The 20,132-nt window shown below is 54.0% G+C and overlaps 2 protein-coding genes across 6 annotated transcripts in view; one reads left to right on the top strand and one right to left on the bottom strand.

The window, feature by feature from the left end:
- Positions 1 to 2,627, top strand: part of XPC (XPC complex subunit, DNA damage recognition and repair factor) — a 51,449-nt gene extending 48,822 nt beyond the window's left edge. For all 5 annotated transcript variants that reach the window (XM_082747915.1, XM_082747913.1, XM_082747914.1 and 2 more), the window contains 2 exons: positions 438 to 527; positions 1,650 to 2,627. In XM_082747915.1, coding sequence (XP_082604041.1) covers positions 438 to 527; positions 1,650 to 1,862 — 303 coding nt within the window. In that variant the 3' untranslated portion in view covers positions 1,863 to 2,627. The remainder of the gene's footprint in view (positions 1 to 437; positions 528 to 1,649) is intronic.
- A 1,028-nt stretch (positions 2,628 to 3,655) lies between these two features.
- TMEM43 (transmembrane protein 43) lies at positions 3,656 to 20,105 on the bottom strand. The gene is made up of 12 exons (XM_082747977.1): positions 19,867 to 20,105; positions 15,662 to 15,811; positions 14,701 to 14,835; positions 13,986 to 14,080; positions 13,221 to 13,270; positions 12,885 to 12,954; positions 12,051 to 12,121; positions 11,140 to 11,261; positions 10,778 to 10,852; positions 10,190 to 10,291; positions 7,515 to 7,632; positions 3,656 to 5,653 (listed from the first exon to the last, which is right to left on the bottom strand). Exons 1-12 carry the CDS (start codon positions 19,876 to 19,878, stop codon positions 5,451 to 5,453), a joined length of 1,203 nt encoding a protein of 400 aa, XP_082604103.1. The 5' UTR covers positions 19,879 to 20,105; the 3' UTR covers positions 3,656 to 5,450.
- Positions 20,106 to 20,132: the final 27 nt, after the last annotated feature.

Here is a 20,132-nt window from a genome sequence, read left to right as displayed (position 1 = left end):
CGTGGGCCCCGAAGCTCTTTCCAGCTCTCAGATGCCAGAGGGCACCCTAGGGAGCCAGCCGTGGATAAACAGGGTCCTGTCCTTACCTCACCATCCAGCATCCCTGTCCACTGTGTACCTGGATCCCGGCTCTGGTGGCTGCCGCACCTGCCATCCACCACTGCCTCTACTGAAAGGCATTGCCTGTGATCCAAGCCTCCACCTTAAAGATGTTCAAGTTGCTAACAGTTAAAAAGAGGCTTCTGTTTTGGTGCCTTTTACATGCATCACTTTATAAAATCATGCTCCTTTAAAACAGACATGGCATGGTTGAGAAACTCTTAACCGAAGAATCTGATTTTGGATCTTTAGATCTTCAGATGTTCATAGGTTCCATCTAGACACTTTTCCTGAAAGTGATAGTACTTAACATTTTGTGTTCTTTGTTTTGCCTGCAGAAAAGAGAGAAACGGGCCCTCGGGAACTGGAAGCTGTTGGTCAGGGGACTGCTCATCAGGGAGAGGCTGAAGCTTCGCTATGGGGACGAGGTCAGTGTGGCTTTTTTTGGAAAGAGACAAGCTCAAGTGGAAGAGGGGGACTCAGAACCCTGGGCCTGGATTCTGCCCAGAGATGCCTTGTTTTGTCACCAGAGTCCTGTATCTCTGAGGCACCTGTGTCCTTAACTTTCCTTGTTGGGAACCGGGTCCCTGGTGTGTACCTCAGCTGTCCTTTCAGCCCTCAGCCCAACAACCCCCTTTCCTGCTCCCATCTGCCACAAGCAGGTGCCTGCTGGGGTCTGAGCTCATGCTGAGCCCATCCAGGGAGGGACAGGCACCCTGTGTGTCTGTGTTTGACGTGCCCTCTGTAGCCTGGCTGCACTTCCTGTGCCTGTGACTATCCTCCAGGGCCGGGGTTGCTCACTTAAGTCGTGTTTCATGGTACCTTCCCTGGGCTGGGCCAGCCTGTGCGAGGTGGATGTGTCGCCCTCAGAGGGTCTCCCAGAGGGGCAGAGGCCCCTCCACATGGTTATGTGGTGAGATCAGTATTGGGTCAGAAATGTGCTCTTGGCACAGCTATAACCACACCCATTTTCTCCCTGTCTGCAACTCCACATGCTGCCAGTTTGCTTTTAAAACTGGCAAAATATTCTTGACACGCTCTTCCCTCAAATCCCCTGGGTGACGTCTCACCAGGCTCTATGTTGATTTCGTCCACCCACATGCTCTACCTGCATCCAAACCCTCCATGCCCAGCTCCCCAGTGGGTCCTGGTCAGGGAGTGCCTCCTTGGAACATTTGGCACAGAAAGCTGGTCCTGTGCAGTTGATGATAGTGCGCTTTTGTGCAGGAGTGAGGTAAAGAGGTGCAAAGCACCAGTCCTGTGATCTACATTTAGTTGTACGCTCCCTGAGCGTGGTCCCCTGCATAAACATTTTTGTTTCCCAGCACTGAGCCCAGAGCAAGTTCTCCAGTCCCTGCTCGGTGGAGTCCCCAGTGTGAGGCAGGCTCTCCCCCAGCCCGGTGTGGTGGCCCTCCCTGCCCTCCCAAAGCCACTGGCTGGAGGAGGGGGGGCGTCGGGGTGGCTGCTGCTGGGGGCTTGACTGCCCTCTGGCGGTGCTCCCTGCCATCTGATGGCTGACTTGAGGCCCACCATTGTCCCTCCCCATCCAGAGAGAGGAGAGAGCTCTCCAAGGACCTGCTGGAGGTGGACTGTCTTCTGATGAAGAGGAGGGGACCAGCTCTCAAGCAGAAGCATCAAGGATCCTGGCTGCCTCCTGGCCCCAGAACCGAGAGGCTGAAGAACAACAGAAGCCAAAGTGCCCTAAGACCAAAAAGGAGAAGGCGGCTGCGGCCTCCCACCTGTTCCCTTTTGAGAGGCTGTGATGGGAGTGGCCACCTGTTGAACCCCACACCTGCCTTGGGGGGATGTACCGGCCCTGGTGGCTGTGGTATCTCCTCTGAGAAGGCAGAGAAGAGGCGTGTGCTATGGATGAGGGCCAGGGGACAGAGGGGTTAAGCTGAGGGGGTGCTGTGGGTCTGGTCTTGCCCGGGGCCTTGTCGGATAGATGTGGGGTAGGGCTTTCGGAGCTGTCCATCTCTGCACTTTATACTTTGAGCTCTGGGACACTTCCCAGGAGACTCTCCCACCACCTTGATGTCGCTTAGCCGCCTTTGGAAACAGGAGTCCATTTTCTTATAGAAACCACTGGCTGATTTAGAAATGCACAGTTCCTTCCAGGTGAGTTCTTCATCTGTCAGACCCTCATGCTTTTGCCTCTCCTGCAGCTGGTGGAGCCTTTCTGTCAGGGCCATGCCTTTTTCTCTCAGCCAGATGTACTAACACTGCCTAATGATGCCTCTTCATGGGTTAGGGAGAGCAGTTGGGAAGTATGGGCATCTCCAGTTTTGATGGTAGCGGGACCCACTTTTGGAAGTAACGTTTCAGGGTGGCAGAAGACTCAAACCAAGAGCTGAAATCAGGAAAGGAAACACACTGAGAGTTAAAGAAATGTTAGTGAAAGTGGGTTAGTGTCAACCAGATTTTATCCACTGTGGATAAATTTATAAAAGCTCTATGCATTGTAGATATTCAGGAGAAATAACTTTTGTAACATTTTGAGAAAAAAAAATAAAACATTTACCTAAAAAGACTCAGCTCTGCATTTTTCTTTCAGATTTATGGTCGGCTAAGAACACCCGCATGACAGAGTGATTTGTCCACATATGAGACTAAAGACCAGGTTTTGTTCTCAGGTAGATGGTGAACTCATCATTCCACACATGGAAATTTTTCTTCCTACGTTCAAGTGAGGAGAGATGTTACTTAACCTTTGACAGGAGCCCTTAAAAATCCGGAGCCAGTTCTATCCAAGGGAAACAAACAAAACACTTGGGGTGTGACTCATCAGCAGTGAGAGCTTGGCTGGAGGGCTGGTGTGGAACAACAAACCGGGGTTGCCATGGAAACTGCAGAGCCTTGCACTTCCGGACCCTAGAAGCAAGCAACCGGTTACTCACTCCGGCCCATGTCTGCTCCTTAGAGGCATTATGGAACCGAACCTCAGGTCTGACAAAGAAGAGGTGGTTTTGGGAAATCACCTGCTTTAGAGCTTGTCGCAAAGAGTACACAAATTGTCAGCTCCAGGGCAGACAGTCAACAGCTCTGCTTCTGAACAGGAGGCAAAAAGGGAAAAGGTGCTGTGCCACAAGGCAGGCATGTCATGGGCTTGAGTTCACTGAGGCCTCACCATGGTGCTGGAGGGAGAACAGCCTCACCGCCATTTTCTAGATGAGGAAGCTGAGAGGCAGGGATCGCAGACGCGCCACTGTCACACAGCCAGGCTTGGGGCTGGAACTCGGGTCTGTGTTGACCTAAAGCCCCGGGGTGGAGGGGTCCTATCACATGGTGTCACACTGTGGCTCCAGCCACCTTTTCTGACGCATTCTGAAGTTGGGGGAGGTTTGAGTACTTTAAATCAATCCAAAAACAAAGTGGGCTTTGGTAAGTAAGGCTTCAAAGTGCTAAAAGTATCAAGCTGCCTTTTTAAGAAAAATAGAAACCTATTTTAACTACTAAAAGCTACTTAGAACTGAATTCTAAAAATTCATTTGGTTCTTAGTTCTGTGGCTGAATTGTTTAAGAGAAATTTCAAAAAAAGAGTAACGGCAAGGTCCTATAAAAGCTATTTTAAAATTTATTTTGAATTCTTATCAAAAAATACGAAGATAATACAAATTTCATGATTTCCCAAAGACTTCAAATATTTAACATTCTTTTGCTCTTTAAAAACATGACTGAAATTTGTAGTAATTTAAAATCTGTACCAGAACAAGTTACACAAACCAAATCCCACAGATAGCTACCACCTAGATGTACTGTTTTCCAGAAGCATCCTTTAAGAGTTTAGAGATTCAGTGACAACTGCAGCAGTGAATACTGTATCAGTTCTTAGATCGAGAGATGTCATCTCTGGGACCAGCTGTCGGCATGAAGAATCTCAAGCCACCACAGGCCTTGCAGGCTAACGAGATTGTCAGGGTGCTAGTTTTGCGAGTTCCGATCACTTATTCAACCACCAACCAATTTCTGAAAGCAGCCATTCCCAGCCAGGGAGAGTAAGTCCAAGTCCAAGTCATAAAAAGATAAAGGGTACACAAAAGATCTTTTAAACCATCAAGGTGACAACATTCTCGATCTTTCAGCGGGGGGTGAGAGGGAAGAGGGTGAAGTACACGTAGATTGTACATAGCAGTGAAGCTATGGACGTTCTAGGAGTCACTCAGCGGCAGGTGCCCAGTGGCTTAAGGGAAAGTCTCACCCCTCTGCCCCACAGCGAAAGGAATGAGGCCTGAGAGCTGCACAAGCCTCAGGCCTCCAGTTCCTGATTCAAGTTGATGGGGGTCACGCTGAGGGAGACCACTTAGGAAAGCTTCCCACCTCTTCCTTTAATGGTTAGCTAAAAACTCAAAATTCATCTTCAAGGAAATCGGTTGTTTCTGATGCCAGAAGGATGAAAGGAAAGGCCTTTCCCCGCCTTGTACAAATTCCCATTTCCTCCCAGAATGGAAGCCCTTGGCAAGCGCTAGCTTCAAAAGCATCTTCGAGCCTTCCACTGGCCCCAAGTACTGACAGAGCAAACTTTCTTAAACCAGGAAGTCACACCCCCGTTTCATACATTGCTGTGCCTGAATGAACTTCAATGGACAGATTATAAGGAGTTTTTCTGTAACAGTCTGAATGGTTCATCATTTAAGCAGGGCTTTGTTTGTTTGAATCTGATTTGAAACAATTCCCTTTTCGGGTAGGATTTCGGGACCTCTGGAAATCCTACATACGAAGTTTCTGGCTAAACCACAAAATACACATCAAGCCCACCAAATGTCTCATTTTCCTTACCATGACCTCAGGGGAAGTCCTCTTTTTTGAGTACCAAGGTGGGTTCTGTGCCCAGGCTGGATGGGGGGCGCCTGTGCACGGTGGGAAGGGGAGTGTGCTCAGTCTGTCCTGGCACTCGGCCCTGCTCAGGGACAGCGAGAACGCTGGCCCTGTGGGCTCACAGTGGACACCAACTGTGACAGAGCCCTGGCACTTGTCTCCAAGGAGAGGGGTGCGGTAAGTTATCAGGCAGCAGTCTGTGCAGTGTTACCACCTCCCTGTCTGCAGATTTCAGCTAAGTGAAGCACGTGAACCGGCCACACAGTCCCAAGAGAGGGGAAGGAAGCAAGGAGGACACCTGTGACCCTGCCAGATGGGGACTGCCTTCTGCTCACCAGAGCTGCCCACTGGCAAGCAAAACGGGGGGAACACATAAACCAGTACCTGACACCTGTGCACAGAGCCAAGTGTGGCTCCTCAAGAAGCAGAGCAGGCGCAGAATCCAAAATTGACTTGGGGTCAAGAGGGGCAGGGGGAGAGGGAGAGGAGCAGGATCCTGAGGCTCATACGGGTGGGGCTGGGCACCAGGGCCTGATTCACTCCAGCTTCTTGGCTGGTACCCGCGTCCGAGCAATGATGATGGGCACCAGGGCCAGGGAGCCGATGAAGAGGGCCCACAGGGGCCGGTAAAAGAGCCAGCCGGCAGCTATGGTTAGCAGGGTCAGCGACGTGGCCACGCAGAAGGCAAAGGCTTTCAGGCCAATGTTCACCAGGTCTCGGAAGACGGGAAACCAGTCCACTGTGGGGAAGAGAAAGGTGGTGAGGCTTCTGAGGCCACCAGGCTCTGCATCACATGAGGTGAGCAGGTCGCTCCTGTCTGTAGACAAGGATGGGCCGACGATGTCCAGTCTGGACAGGCAGGGGTTTGGGGTGGAAGGCGAACAGCCTCCCATGAGAGCTGGTGGATCCAGAGAAGGTGTGTGCCCCGGGTACCACGCACCACTCCAGGAGCAGGCAGGTGGAAGTGCCTTGTAGCCTTTAAGACTGGATGTCACTCTCAGTCAGAAGCTAAGAGAAGACATCTGGTCGCAAGGGTGGCGTGTTGCATTTGCCACACTGGCCCAGTATGGTGAAGTCTAGGACCCAGCTAATCCATCTGGACTTACTCTGTCCTTGGCCTGTCTATCCCTCCAGGTTGGCATTCCCTAGCTGATGTCAGTCTGTGGGGGGAATTCCCCCTCAGTTCTAGAAGGCCCCCGCAGTCTGTTGCCACTGGGTTTGCAGAGCAAGGCCTGCTGCCCTGCCATGACTATAGGACCCTGCAGGCCACTTCTTGGCTCCTCTTGGTCTGTTCCCACCAATACCCCACCATAGCCCTCCTAATAAGCAGAGTTCATGTTTTTGTGCATTGACCATATGTAGGGCACCGTGTGGACCATCTCTTCAAACCGCCTGGGGAGGCTGGTATTATTCTTACCCTCCTTTTACCCACACGGTCACAGGCCCAGGGAGTTCAACTTGCCCAATGTCCTGCAGCTAGAAAGTGCCAGACCCAGGTTTTAAACCCAAGACTGTCTGAGGCCAGAGCCTGAGCTCTTAGCCGTGGTTCTGAGCCTTGAGAGGACAGGGACTTTGTTCTGCTCATTGCATTTCTCTCTGGAGCTTAGAGTAGTGTCCTAAACAGCAGGCACTCAGTAAGTACTCACTGCCTGAAGAGAACAGTGAATGAGGGCTTCTGCCTTGTAACTTCCCTAGTCACTCCACCTGCACTTCTGACCGACTCCGAAAATGCCTTGGAGGGGAGGAAGTGTCCTTTTTCCTCCTAGCCTGGGAGGTACTGTGGCCAGACTTCTTCTCAGCCAGAAAGGGTAAAGAGGGGAGAGGTTTCTGTGCGGCCCAGCACAGGCTGGACACAGTCAACAGACTGGGTATAGACACACTGGGGTAAAGGCTTGCCTGCGAGTCCCCTGAGATGCCATCCTCCCAGATCAACAGTGTGGGGCCAGCACTTACTCAGTCACCCAGGGCCTCAGTCCTACACCAGGCCGGGTCACCTGGCAACTGCTAAGCTCACTGGTGCCAACTCTGGCCAAGTGTGTCACCCAGTACTCTACCTTGTGCTCCAACTTGTTGGTTGCCCCAAACTGGGCCCAGGTCTTGGGGTGGGGAGGGAACCACCATGGTTGGGGGGGGTGTGTGTTTCCTATTAGCCAAACATCCACAAAACTCTGCCTACAAGGTGAGGTAACTGAAGCTGAGACAGAAAGAGCACGGCCCCAGTGTCCCAGAACTCTGACATAACCGATTCCAGGGGCTGGCTAGCCTGCTCGCTGTGCTTCTTTACTTGTGGAGTAAAGGGCTAAAAGAAGGAGCAGGTGGGCTGGGGACAGAAGGCTCTCAGATCCCCAGGCCTAGACCAGCCTCCTAGGAGCTGGAACTCCCCACCCCACCCCTGAAAGCCTTTATCCTTCGTATCTGTCTTCCTCAGCCCATTCAGCCCAGTGCTGTGGAGCAGGACACAGACATGGACCAGTTGCCCGCTCTTGGCCCTGAAGAGCACTGCGGGCTAGAAAGGGCCACGGGCGCGTGAGCAGCACAGAGGCGGCACACGGGCCCACACGAGGGTGAACTAGATCCCCCCGACCTGTCTGCACACCTACCCAAGGTGTAGAGGATCCGGGTCATGAGGGTGAGGCCCATAAACATGGCCATCCAGCCAGCAGCCCGCAAGCCCCACGTCTTCATGGAGTTGCTCTTCTGTTCTCTACGAAACACCTCCTGCAGGACAAAGCCGGGGAGAGGTGTCACGTCTCCGGTCTCCCAGGGGCCGCCGTCTCGCCGGTTGGCAGGGCAGGTGCCAAGGGGTGCATTCCATGCCCACCTAGGAGCCGCTGGCCATTTCCGAGCAGACAGGATGTAAGGGCACCTTGCCTGCCCAGGCCTAAGCGTCTGCCCCATAGGTGAAGTAAGAGTCTTTAGCCCATCGCCTTGGCTGGCATGCCTTGCCCGGCCCTTCCTCTGATAGCAGTGTGCGTGGTGCTTCACCTCAGATGCTCTTCCTGTGACTCTGGCATGCCTCACCTTCCACGTCGCCCCTGCTTCTCCGGCACCTGCAGCTGCCCCCTCCCTCAGGCTGTTCTCTGCACCTCAGCGGCAGCGTCAGTCCCATGTCCTCCCCGCCAGTGACCCCTCTCCCCCCAGCTTCCAGCTACAGCCCTGGGCTGGGCCTTCGCTGCCCACATGCTGTCCGACACCAACCCTGTAGCCTCCCTGACACCTGGTCCTTTCTGTCGCATCCCCCTCAGTGAGTGCTACAGCCACCTCCTGCCTGCACAGGCCACGACTGGGGTGTTTCACAGCTTGTGCCTCCCCACAGGGACCACCGAAATCCAGGGACCACCTAAATCCTATCAAGCTGTGTCCCCGTTTCCCCAAATCTCTCACCACAATTACACTTTCTCACCAGGACCACTCCAAGACCCTCCTCCCACTGGTCTCCCTGCTTCCGTCACCTCCTCCCCCATGGCCCCCAGCCAAGGCCCTGCCGCCTGTCTGGGACCCGGTCAAATGTCCACCTCCTGCCCCTGGGCCTTTGCACGTGTGCTGGCTCCACCTAGAGCTGGTTTGCCCACAGTCCTGCCCAGTCAGCTCCCACACTTCTTCCAGTGTTGGCCTGAATGTGTTTCTTTGGAGAGGCCCCCGTCGTTATCTAGGACAATAACAGCAACAGCAGCGAACACTTAGTGTCTGCCATCTATCAGTCACTGTCCTCAGTGCTTTCCAGCATTGCTTTACTTAACCCTGAAACTAACTTCACAAGGTAGACATGCTCATCTCCAGTTTACAGATTAGGAAATGGAGCCTCAGAATAAATGGATGCATAATCTTTACAACAACTAAATAAAGTAGGGATCATAATTCTTATTCTCCAAGAAGATAAACAATGGGCCCAAGGTCCTGTAGCCCACGGAAGGCAGAGCGGGGCTTGACTTGGGCCATGTCCGGGGTCCATACTTGTCCATGCGCAACCTTCCTGCCTCTGGGACTGGAATCTGGGCATCCTGACTCACAGGGGCTGGGTTCCTCCTCAGGGCCCTCACCACCTCTATGGCTTAGGACCTTCTCTCCTGGCTTGGCAGAGACCCCAGACCCTGTGCCAGAGGCCCAGGGTGGTCAGTGTGGTCCAAGACTTCCCGCCTGGGAAGTTTGGAGGCCACTCCTCTCTGGGGGGACAGTGTGGAGACCCAGGCCTCCACTTGCAGGGGGCTGAAGTGCACAGAGCTGCTGGAGAGAGAGGTGGCCTCAGCAGGGCCTCCTAATTTTAGAAAGTCCCTGAGAGCGGCTGATGGAAAGGGTGACTCATCCCCGCCCAAGTGGGAGGTGGCAGCTGTGCCCCAAGGCTGGTAACCGACTGCCACACCCTGGTCCTGGATAAAGGAAAAGGCCAGGCCCATCACCACCTGGAGCTGGGGGCTAAAGTGAGAAAGACTGGCAGTTGAGGGCCTAATAACAGGGTTGGAAGGCCACAGCTACGCCTTATTCCCCCAGCCACTAGCCCTTTCTCTTATGGATTGGAATCCTGCAGTCCTACTCCAGGCAAGCACAGAACTTCCCATCAGTGACACACAGTGTTCACCAACAACGCAAAACAATTTTTTCCATTAAAGAAAAGGGTTTCTGCCTAGAGAAGAGAGGCTAAGTTTTAGGGCCTGCAACAGAACTACCCATGATCAGCCAAGGACAGGACTCCAGTGACGCATGACCCTCCCCAGTTTACAGATGGGGATGGGGTACGGCCCTCACTCCCGTCCAGGACTCTGTGGCCCTAAATCCCCCCACTTTCCTGAAGCTCTGAAAGAAGTCCCACACCCCTATGGAGGCCCCTGCCCACTGGGTAGCCCTGCCTCCTCTGGGCAGCACCTGCCAGGGGAACCCTTGTGCTCCCCCGTTCCTGCCTTGGTGACCGCCTGACCCCCGCATGCTGCTGGCTCTGAGTCCACCTTCTTCACTCGTGATGCAGCCAAACTGTCACTCAGCAAGGCCTCTGCTGACCCCTCTGCTGACCTCCTCTGCCCCCACATTCACAACACTCAGTACAAGGGTATCCTCCCTCATTGCTTCTTCTGGCGAGTTGCCCCCACAGGAGACTAGAAGCCTGAGGAGTAGGAGGGGTGTGCTGTGCCCCCTCTTCTCCCCTTCGTGCTGCACATACACGGAGACTTACTCCTTCCGTTTGCACAGACCATGCTCTCCGTGTAGGCACGGACTGAACAACTCTGGGCGGGGATGGGGAGGGAGGGAGCTGCCTTCCCTTCCCTCACACAAATGGACTCACCTCTGCCGAGAAGTCCCCATGGTGCAGGAGAAGCAAGGTATCCCCAGACTTGGTGGAGTAGGGAAGTAGCTGGTCACCCCGCTGCCGGGCGATCACAGTGACCTGGTCAGAGACCTTAGTGTCAGAGCCGAGGGGATCAGCTGGCCCTGCCCAGCACCCCTCGCGCTGTGTGCCCCCTGGGGCAGCTGGGCTGAGCTGCTTTGTTTCAGGCTCCAGGGAGGACCCCTCGCAGGGGAAGGGCTGGGACTTCAGGTGACAGGGTCAGGCACCTGAGACCAAGTAGTTATAGGGCAAAAACTAGGAGCCAGGGGGAAGAAAAGCTGCATGCAATTGGCAGAACTCTCACCAGCATCACTAGGCAGTCTCTGCAAAGCTGCCTGGGAGCAGCCCCGTAACCTGCGGCCCACGGACGCCCGCAGATGGCTGTCCAGCACACAGGCTCTGAAGCCGCTCAGAGGCAGGGCCGCCCAGGTACGGAGGGGAGTGCATGCACGCGTGGCCTAGAGGAGGGGTCCCCCCACTCAGAGCACTGTGCACAGTGGGAGCTGAGGAGGCCCTGCCTGGCTCGGCCCTGGGGAAGCTGGTTACCACATGAGCTGGGCCCAGGTCAGGGTCGTCGCCACTCAGCCCCGCATAGGAGAAGGACACGCGCAGGTCTCCAACCTGGGGGTGGAAGAAAAGTGGGCTGGGGTATGCCAGGAGCAGCCAGCCTGGGCCTGTGTCCGTGGCCCCATCGAATCCCAAAGCTCACACGCTCTTCCCGCCTGCACACTGTTGCCCAGGTGCTCCCAGCACCTCGAGGCTTCTCCTTTCCAATCTCATTTGGCCAAGCAGTTCAACTGAATCGAAACCGTGTCCCAAGCAGGAATGTGTCCCCTGTGTGTTGTCCAAGGGGCGGTAATCCCAGGGCCCTAATCTCTGCTGTGTGAGCAGCCCAAGCCCCTACGTACCTCCGGATACTTGGGGTTTTCACTGTGGTAGAAGTAGTCTCCCCGGCGAATGATATCCACATGCGGGTCCTCCAGCTTGGACAGGCTCAGCGGTTTGAAGTTGTCTACTTTGTCAATGAGGCCTGGGAGTGTGCAGTGGTCACAACAGTGGTGTGCAAACAACCTCCCCCAGTTGGCACACCCCTTGACCTGACCTCCTTCCCATTGGGAGCACCCTTCTCCAACCCCTCCTTCTGTACTGCGGGGGTCCCCTTCAGTCTCTGCCTTCTCCAGGAAGCCTTCCTGTCTGCCCTCATGGCCAGCAGGAGCCACTGCAGCTCCGGGAACAGCCTGAGCCCTGCACCCCTTCTGCCTCGGATGCTGTTACCTGTCCGTGCCTGGCTCCCCTGCTGCGTGCAGTACCCTTGAGGCTGGGGCTGCCTGGCACAGCAGCCACCAGTCAAGCGACAAGGCAGATGGCAGACAAGCTAGGCCCTGGAGCTTCCTGGCGGAGCGCTGGGGCTCCACCCTTCCTCCCCTGCCCTGGCTACTTGGTGCCTGCATGTTTTCTCTCCCATGCCAGGTGCTGCCTTGTCCCTGAAGAACCTCTCTTTGGAGTCACTTGGGGGTGGCTTCCTGCAATGAACTGCTCACCCCTTGGGGGGTGGTCTTGTCTCTACCACTGACTCTCAGCTTTGTCTGATCAGATCAGGCACCAGCAAGGCCTGGTAGTTATTCTCTAGAAGAGACCGTGTCTCAGAGGAGCCGGCTGGGGTGGGGCTCTTCTGTACAAGTCCCCCTACTCCTGGGCCCCGCCTTCCCTCCGGCAGGCTCATCCCGCACCTGTACCCGCACCGCTCCTGGGAGGAAGCCAAGTAGAAGCACAGGGCCTCTGGGTGCTGCTGGCTCATCTGAAGGGGCTAGAGACTCACCTGCTGAGAGGAAGAATCTGCCAATCTGGACGAAAGGGGCTGTGGCCGTGAATGACTCCACCGCCATCGCGCTGTGGGAGAGAGAAGGCGCTACTGGCAGAGTACGGTGCCGGCTGGGAGCTCTGCGGGTTTCTTTGGGTTATGCCCAGCAGGGTTCCCACCCAGGGGGCTCCTGCAAGTCCAGACCAGCCTAGGCACTTTGTCTTCACCACACCTACCCCCAGGATGCTCCTGTCCTCCTCGCCCGAGTAAAGCACCCTCCTCCTGTCTCCTATAACCCAGTGCTTCGTACTTCCTTGCCTAGGCCCCTACCGGCCTCCCCCTCCCCAGCCACCTATTGTCAGATGGAACTTCTGTGGACTTCACAGCCTCCCTGACCCTTCCCAGCCCCAGGGAGCTCCCAACCCATCCTGGCACAGCCCTGCCCAAGCCATGCTCCAGCGCTAAGACCAGCTCACCACCTCCATTTCTCTGACCTAGCCGCTCTCTGCCAAAATCCTACAAAGGCCCACATCAAATTCCATTGCCTCCTGAACACCCTTCTTAATTATCTTCCCACCCACATGGCTATTCCCACCCTGGCTCTGGACATGCAAGTTCCTTCAGGCACTCGGTCCAGGCCCTTCGTTCTTGACTAGTGTGAGGGGAGCCTGTGTGGGTTCAGGAAGTTGGGTCCTGCCCAGCCTGGGAGTTGGCCTCAGAACCAAGTCCCCGACTTTCATCAGTTCACAAGGCAGAAGGAACTCAATCCCATCACTCAGATGAGGAAGCTGAGGCTGGGGACCCTTGAGGAGCAGCCAAGACTGTGCTCAGGCCTGGGCACCCAGCTCTCACCTGGGATTCTTGTGGCCAATCTCCCGGTCGAAGTTTCTGCTGTTGACGATTTCTGACCTCCATTCGGTGTCTGTCACAGGGAGAGGGAACAACTCAGAAACATGGTAAGAGTGGCCACATGTCTGAGGCCCACTGGCTCTGTCCTTTTATCTACACCTGTGGTCACTTCAGTGCTGGAACGGTGGCTCCTAGAGCCTCACTGAATGGAACAGGAGGACCCTGAGGACCGGCACCCAGGGTTTCCGATGCCTGGTTCCACGCCTTTCCCACTGCCGTCAGTCTCCGCTAAGGGCAGAGACCCCATGTATGCGGAGATAGGGGGGTGGCGGTACTCACTGTAGGAGTACCTTGTCTCTGTCTTCACCTGCCCATCTTCAGTGTACTCCCTGTGGGGAAAGCACAGGCAGCCCCAGAGTTAGCCTCTCACCCCAGAAGCATTCCCATCTCTAAGCATCTCTGGCTGGAAGCAACTTGGGCCACCAGGTCAAAATCCCTAAATGAGAGCAGGCCTTGTCTGGAGCAGCCTGGTAAGAGGGTGCTGACTCCCCACCATGCAGTCTTCTCCACCCCTTGAAGGCCCATGCTGAAGAAAAGAGCTTTCTCATCCTGAGTTGAAATGTGCTTCCACTAGGCCCACACCAAGGGTGGCAGCCCTGCCTTGAGCTCAGAGACCTGGCTGCACCCTCTGTGCTGGATAGCCCCACGGAGGCCCCCCTTCTCCAGCTGCCTCGGCTCCCCTAGCCACCTCTTCACCCCTCACTCACAGCCCATGCTGCTCAGCTCCAAGGGGCCCCTGGCTGCCTAAGGATGCCTGCCCTCAGACTCGTACTAGGACAGGACTTAGTTCGGGGCCATCTCTGCTCTGATCTGGGAGAGGACACAGAGCCCACACATAGGAAAGCACTGTCTGCAGCCTGGATCCAGACATGTCTTGAGCCTGGGCATCCCCCGATGGGGTAGTACACAAGGGGGCTAATTCGTCTTCCCTCCTTCTTGGAGCCACTCTCATTAGAAGCATCAAGATCAAAAGCCACCTGTGTTGTATCCCAACACCTGTCACTCTAGTATTCCTGCCTGAGGATTCAGTCCCTGGCCACTCACCTGGACTCCTCGGTTTCCACCCACTGGTACATTTCCACATGCCGGCGTAGCTTCACAGCTGGGAGGCGGACCCCATAGTTGGGATCAGACAAGAGCTTCGAAAAGAATCACACAAGTCAAAACACAGAACAGAGGCCAAGGCTCCCATGAGCCCAGGATGCCAGAGAAAGAGGGACTGGACAAGAGACCGGCACAAAGGACAGGAACACAGCGGAGACTACCATGGCTATCTTGGGCGGGAGAGTCGGGTGAGGCTGCCCATCCTAAGTCCTTCATACCCACTGCCCGGGGACCGGGAGCCTCATGGTCCCGGCTTGGTTGGCAAGGTCCGATGGCATGGTGCCAAAAACAGTGTACTAGGGTTCAAACACAAGAGATCAGACAACTGGAGTCCCTTTCAGCCCTGTGCCAGCCACACACGCTGAGCCTAACCGCTAAAGCACCTTGTTGTAAGGCTCTGGCCATGGGCCAAGCACCGTGCCAAGAGGTGAGTGACCTAATCCCACTGACTGCTCAGAGCAGGTATACTCTGCATTTTACAGATAAAGATGCTGAGACTCAAGTGATTGGTCCACACAGCTGCTGAGTGATGCAGCAGTGGAGTCACACATGTGTGCCCATCTCCAGAGCCCACGTGCTCAAAATCCTCACCCAGACAACATCCAGCCATGTGCCCTGAGCATCTGGTGGGGTCAGCAACCTTTCTCAAATGTACCTTGGATGTCCGCAGGGCCCCAATGATGTGTACCAGCCTTCCCTCGTTCTCTGGGGCCACGGTGTGGATGCTGTCAGGGGACACCACAAGTGAGAGCCCCTCAGCCAGGGAAGTTGCTGTCTTCAGTGCACGGCCCTGTGAGCAAAAGGGAGTGAGGCCACCTTTCAACTTAGGTGTGGTTCAACAGTTGGGCTCATGGCAGTATATCCCAGCAGTCTGGGACCTTGGGAAGCATGGAGACTCATCTCCCCATTTTACAGTTGGAAAACTGAGGCCTGGTGAGTGGCACAGTTGGAACTGGAGCCAAAGACTCCTGCTTTCCCAGGCAGCCCTCTTCTTGCTGCATACCCCAACTCCCCTAATTCTCAGCACCACCCCATGCTGGGAACAGCTGGTGCTTTTGTCTGTGTGCCCCCCCCTCATCTTACTCTGCCTTTTTCCCTCCACTCCTGAGTCCTTATAGCTTCTATGGGCCCATCTGTACTGCTGCCCAAAACATGTGACCCAGGCCTAGCCAATCAGAACATGGGTCCACTGTCCACAGGGATTAGTTCAGAGAGAGGACTGAGACAAGCCGGGACACTAACCCATTTCTCTGCAACTGTTGCTAAGTTGATTTTGGAAGAGATGGGGCTGCTAAGTTAAGAGGCAGCAGATGGAAAAATGGAGACTCCTAGTGACCCAACATGAACACCTGGATCCAGCCATGCCTGAACCTGTTGCCACCCCAGGATTTCAGGCATGTGAACCAATCCATTTGTCTTCCTACTTAGGGCAGTTATAAGACAGGTCACAAGAGAAAGAATTCTGATTAATTCAGCACCATCACCCTCCCCCTCCACCCTACTTGTTGTAAAATCTAGGTAGGCTCTATTAGCACATCCAGCCTCTGGATTCATAGCCTTTGCTCTCTGATACTGCAGGGACCCTCACTCTGTACAGAGGGAAGCCAGACATTTACCTCATTGGTGAAAATTAAGTAGAAGGAGAGTAGGAAGGTCATGAGCCCCACAAACATCCCACCCGAGGTCTCGCTGAGCCGTTCCAAGAAGCCTGGCTGGGGGTTGGTTGTCATTTTGACATGTTCTCTCCTGTTAGTCGTACTGGAATACTGAGGAAAAAATATTTTAAGAAATCAAAATGAAAATCAGTTTTTTAAAAAGTAAATTGAATTTTGCTATTTGTGTATACTAGTTTCAGTTATATACAGTAAAAATGCACAGATATTAAGCATAAAGTTTGATGAGTTTTGACAAATGCTTATCCCATTTGGCGGACACCCAGATCAAGATACGGGACACTTCTATCATCCCAGAAGTTACCTTGTGCCTCTTTCCTGCCAATACTCTTCTCTTCCCACCTCCTAGTGGTAACATGTCCTTGAGTTTGTATCATTACAGATGACTCTTGCCTCTTACAGAAGCCAATATAAATGGGGCCATCATACAGCACAACCTCTTTTCTGTCCAGATTCTGAGACGGGTCATCTACACTGCGGTGGTAGCTCATTCCTTTACATGGCCCAGTAGTACTCTGTCTAGGAGCATACAGCATTTGCTGACTTGGCCACCAGTGGATGGGTATTTTGATTGTTTCCAGTTTTTAGCTATTATAAACAATGCTTCATGAACATTCCTGTAAAGTCTTTATGAAGACATGTGCTTTCATTTCCCTTGGGTATTGGGTAACGAGTACCCATGGAGGAGGGAAATTGCTGGATCACAGGGATGATGTGTGTTTTTAAGAAACTGCCAAACTGTTTTACGAAGAGGTTATCAGACATACACAATTAATTTGATTCAACAAACTTGAACAGCACTTGAACACTTCTGCTTCCCAAGGGCTGTGCTGGGTCTTGCAGGGGTGAGGGGAGGCTGCAGGGCCACTGAGCTGCAGGCACAAATAGTACTAAGCTGTGCTGAGTGTTCAGTGAGGAGCAGGTCCAGTGCCAAATGAGGGACCCCTGCCAGCTGGGGGATCCCAGCAAGTTCCAGGGCCTGAGCAGATGGTGTTGAATACAGATCTCAGAGGCAGACCCTGGAGTACATCCCTAGTATGGTCGGTGGGTCAAGTTTCATCCAGGCAATAACAGAAGTATGGTTTGAAGTGTGGCCATTGCGGACTATCATTGTCAATGGCAGAATTCCAGAGTCACAGGAGTGGGTTTCAATTCAGGCTACGGGACCTGGGGTGAGCAATTAACCCCTTTATGCCCTTCATTTCCTTGTCAGTAAAATGGGTATAAAAATCCAGTATACAGTATTCTGGTAAGAACCAAAGGTCTTAATTATCAGACAGCTCAGTGCCTAGGACATAGGCCATAATGTACGGGTGCAAAGGGTGGGAATGTTATCACCTTTCTCTGCAATGGACAGCAAGACCAGTGCCATCCATGGCTGGGGGTACACTGACAAAAGTCACAAAGGTGTAAAGTGGTTCTGAGATGCGCACTCAGAGTGAGCCAAGCCCCTGGCACAGGGGCCCAGAGGAAAGATTCGGGTTAATCTCTGCCTGAATAAGGCTGATGCCATATTCTCTGACTGTCCCCCAATGCCCCCAGCCCAGGCCTGCCAGAGTCCCGATGTCCATTAGATTCAGAAATGGTCTTAAATTTCCATACCATTGGGAAACATTAGTAGAGCAGTTCACTGCAGGCAGGTAGGTGACCATCAAACATAATGATGACAGTGGCAACATGCCAGTCTGTCACAGGTCAGGCACAGGAAAGCTATTGCTATCCCATTTCATGGATGAGGAAAACAAGGCTCATCAGTTACGTCATCAGCCCAGATCACTCAGCCTCTAAGAGGGAGAGTTAGGTTTCATATCTGGACAGACCAGAGGTCATTCTCCGACCACTTTACTCCAAGCCACATTCCTCATAAGGAGGAAATGAACACTGGGCCATAAGGAGAGCTGAACACTGGAAGCCAGCTGCAGAGAGCGTCAGGAAAAGGAGTCCGTTCCGCTATTAGAGCACAGCCCCCAAACTGGAAGCCAGCAGGCTATGATTTCCTTCTGGGCTTCCCCTCAGCATCCATCCGGGAGCCAATGTCAAAGAGAGGAGCTCATGGAAGGGTTTGGAGGGAAGAAAGAAAGGCTCAGGAAGGTGTACTTCAGTCTACGGTGGGGGTAGGGTGGGCTATGACAGGGCACACTCTGTCCACATTCCAAAACAAAATCCCAGTAAACATGGAGGTCTTGGAATGGAGGACGACGGTGATTTCCTCCACCCATATCTCCCTAAAGGACTATTTCCCTATCCTGAGGGAGATCTTCCAGTGCCTCTCTTCTTCCCCTTCAAGGTCATCTTTGAGCTCCTTATCTTGATGTTGGCTCCTTGATATGTGCTGAATATATACATGGGTCCTCAGTGAGCACTCTAGGCTCAGGAGCGAAGAGCAATGAGTGATGGAACAGAAACTGACACACAGACCCTGAGAATTACTAACTGTGTAACCCTGCGTTAGTTGCTCTACCTCTCTGATCCAGTTTACTCCCATACAAAATGGTGATGGTTCACAGTACCTCTGTCACAGGGCAGTTCTGTCGTTATACCAATTAAGAAATCCTGTCGCCTCCCTGCTCCACCCCACCAGCTTCAGAAATTTCTTCCTCACCAGGTCTGGTGGCTCCAGTAAGCGTGCGCCCAGCTCCTGGGTGACTCAGCAAAGGTTTGGCTGCAGAAGATACCTACATTCATACACATTCCTTGGCAAAGAGCACGTGCCAGTATACCCAAGACGGTCTGTGCCCACCGGGGCCATCTGTGTCAGACTGTGAATATAGTTTTTTTTTTTTTTTTAATGTATTAAGCTCCCTCTATGCACCAGGCACTGTAGGAAGCACAGACTAACTCCCTTAAACTTCACACTAACAGATCCCCACGAAGAAACACAAACCCAGAGTGATTAGGGCCACACCACTTCTGACAGGAAGAAACTGGATTTGCCCCCAGAGCCTGCTGTCTTCAGTATCTTTCTGTGAAGTAGCTGGCCAAGCCAGCTGTGAGGCCCTGGGCAAATGCCTTCACCTGCTGGGGGAAATTCTCCATCTGTAGAACATGGTATGGGGGCAGGCTGGTCTCTGGGCTGTCTTCTCCCCTGGCAGACCCTGGGTCCCGGACTACCTCTGAAAATTTTCCAGGGGCAGCACTGGAAGTTTCTAGGTCTCTTAGACAACTCCAATTGAGGCGGAGCATACTAGGGCTGTCAGTGATACAAACCTCCTCTCCAGGGGTATAGGGGGCAGAGAGGGATCTTGGGGACAGAGGAGGGGCTGGAAGGAGGGTGTAACAGGCCAGGGGAGAGCAGCTAGGACATTCCAGCAAAGCAGGAGGGAGGGAGCGTCCTGGGGCTGGCAGGGCACCAGGGCTGGCTCCAGAAGCACTTTCACACAGTATCGGAGTGGTGAGTCACCAGTCTCTCCCACACCCAGCACCGCGGTGGGAGGTGCTTGCTCGGTTTGTTGAATGAATGTTGGGCTTAAATCTTAAATCGAAAGGTTCCTGAGAGGGATAGGCTGCAGGGAGAAACGGCCCACAGGCTTTTGAAAGGAAGCACCTGCAGTCATGACGTCTCTAACCAAATACACCTAGGAAGACAAGGGGCTGGGCAGAGGAAAATGCTCCCTCTCACAGTCAACCTAACTCCTCCGCTCTCAATCTCGCCCGCACCCCTTTGCAGCATCACAGCTTCGGTTTAGACGCTTCCCCAGGGCGGGGAACTCCCTGCCCGTCCGCACAACCCAGTCTGTCAGTTGATGAATAAGTTCCACCTGAGCGGTATCGGCTTCCCCACCCTTCCCGTGGACCTGCTTCTTCGCAGGTCGCGTCCAGTTCTCACAGCCCGTAAAGGAGAAGCCCAAGGGCCCGGGTGGGAGCTGAGAATGAAAGGAAGGGCTGCGAGAAGGCGCCCTAGCACAAGAAGATTCCAATGCCAGGAACAACACTGTGTCTCCCTCCCCGCAAACGTGCGGCCCGACAAGAAGGTCCGGACAGACCAAGAGAGGTGAACGGACGTATTAGCGGCCGGAAACCCGGAACAAGGGCATGTAGAGGGAGAAGGGACCCGCCGCACAGACAAGGGTCAGGCAGGCAAGACGGACCCAGGCGGCCCCTTCGGGGAGATGGGGAAGATGGGGTCCAGCAGACCAGGAGACACTCACGTTCGCGGCCATGGTGGGACCCGGCTGGGGCTCACCCACGCTGTGCTCGGCTACGGAACGGGTTACCGCCTGAGTGCAAAGCCCAGAGGCCTCTCGCCCGACAAAAAGCTGCGAAAATCCGCGCGAAGCCTGGAATCAGAGACGACGTGCAAAAGTTACAGCCCCGAGAACCACAGCTTTCCTGCTCATGCGCGCCGCAGGGCCTCCTGGAAAACGTAGTCCGGGGTCAGGCGCTTTGACCACTGAGTTACAACACGTGCTGTACC

This window comes from Mustela nivalis (assembly GCF_964662115.1).
Source record: "Mustela nivalis genome assembly, chromosome: 1".
NCBI classification, from domain to species: domain Eukaryota; kingdom Metazoa; phylum Chordata; class Mammalia; order Carnivora; family Mustelidae; genus Mustela; species Mustela nivalis.
Note: the sequence above shows the minus strand (reverse complement) of the source record. Positions and strands in the feature narration are given on the sequence as shown.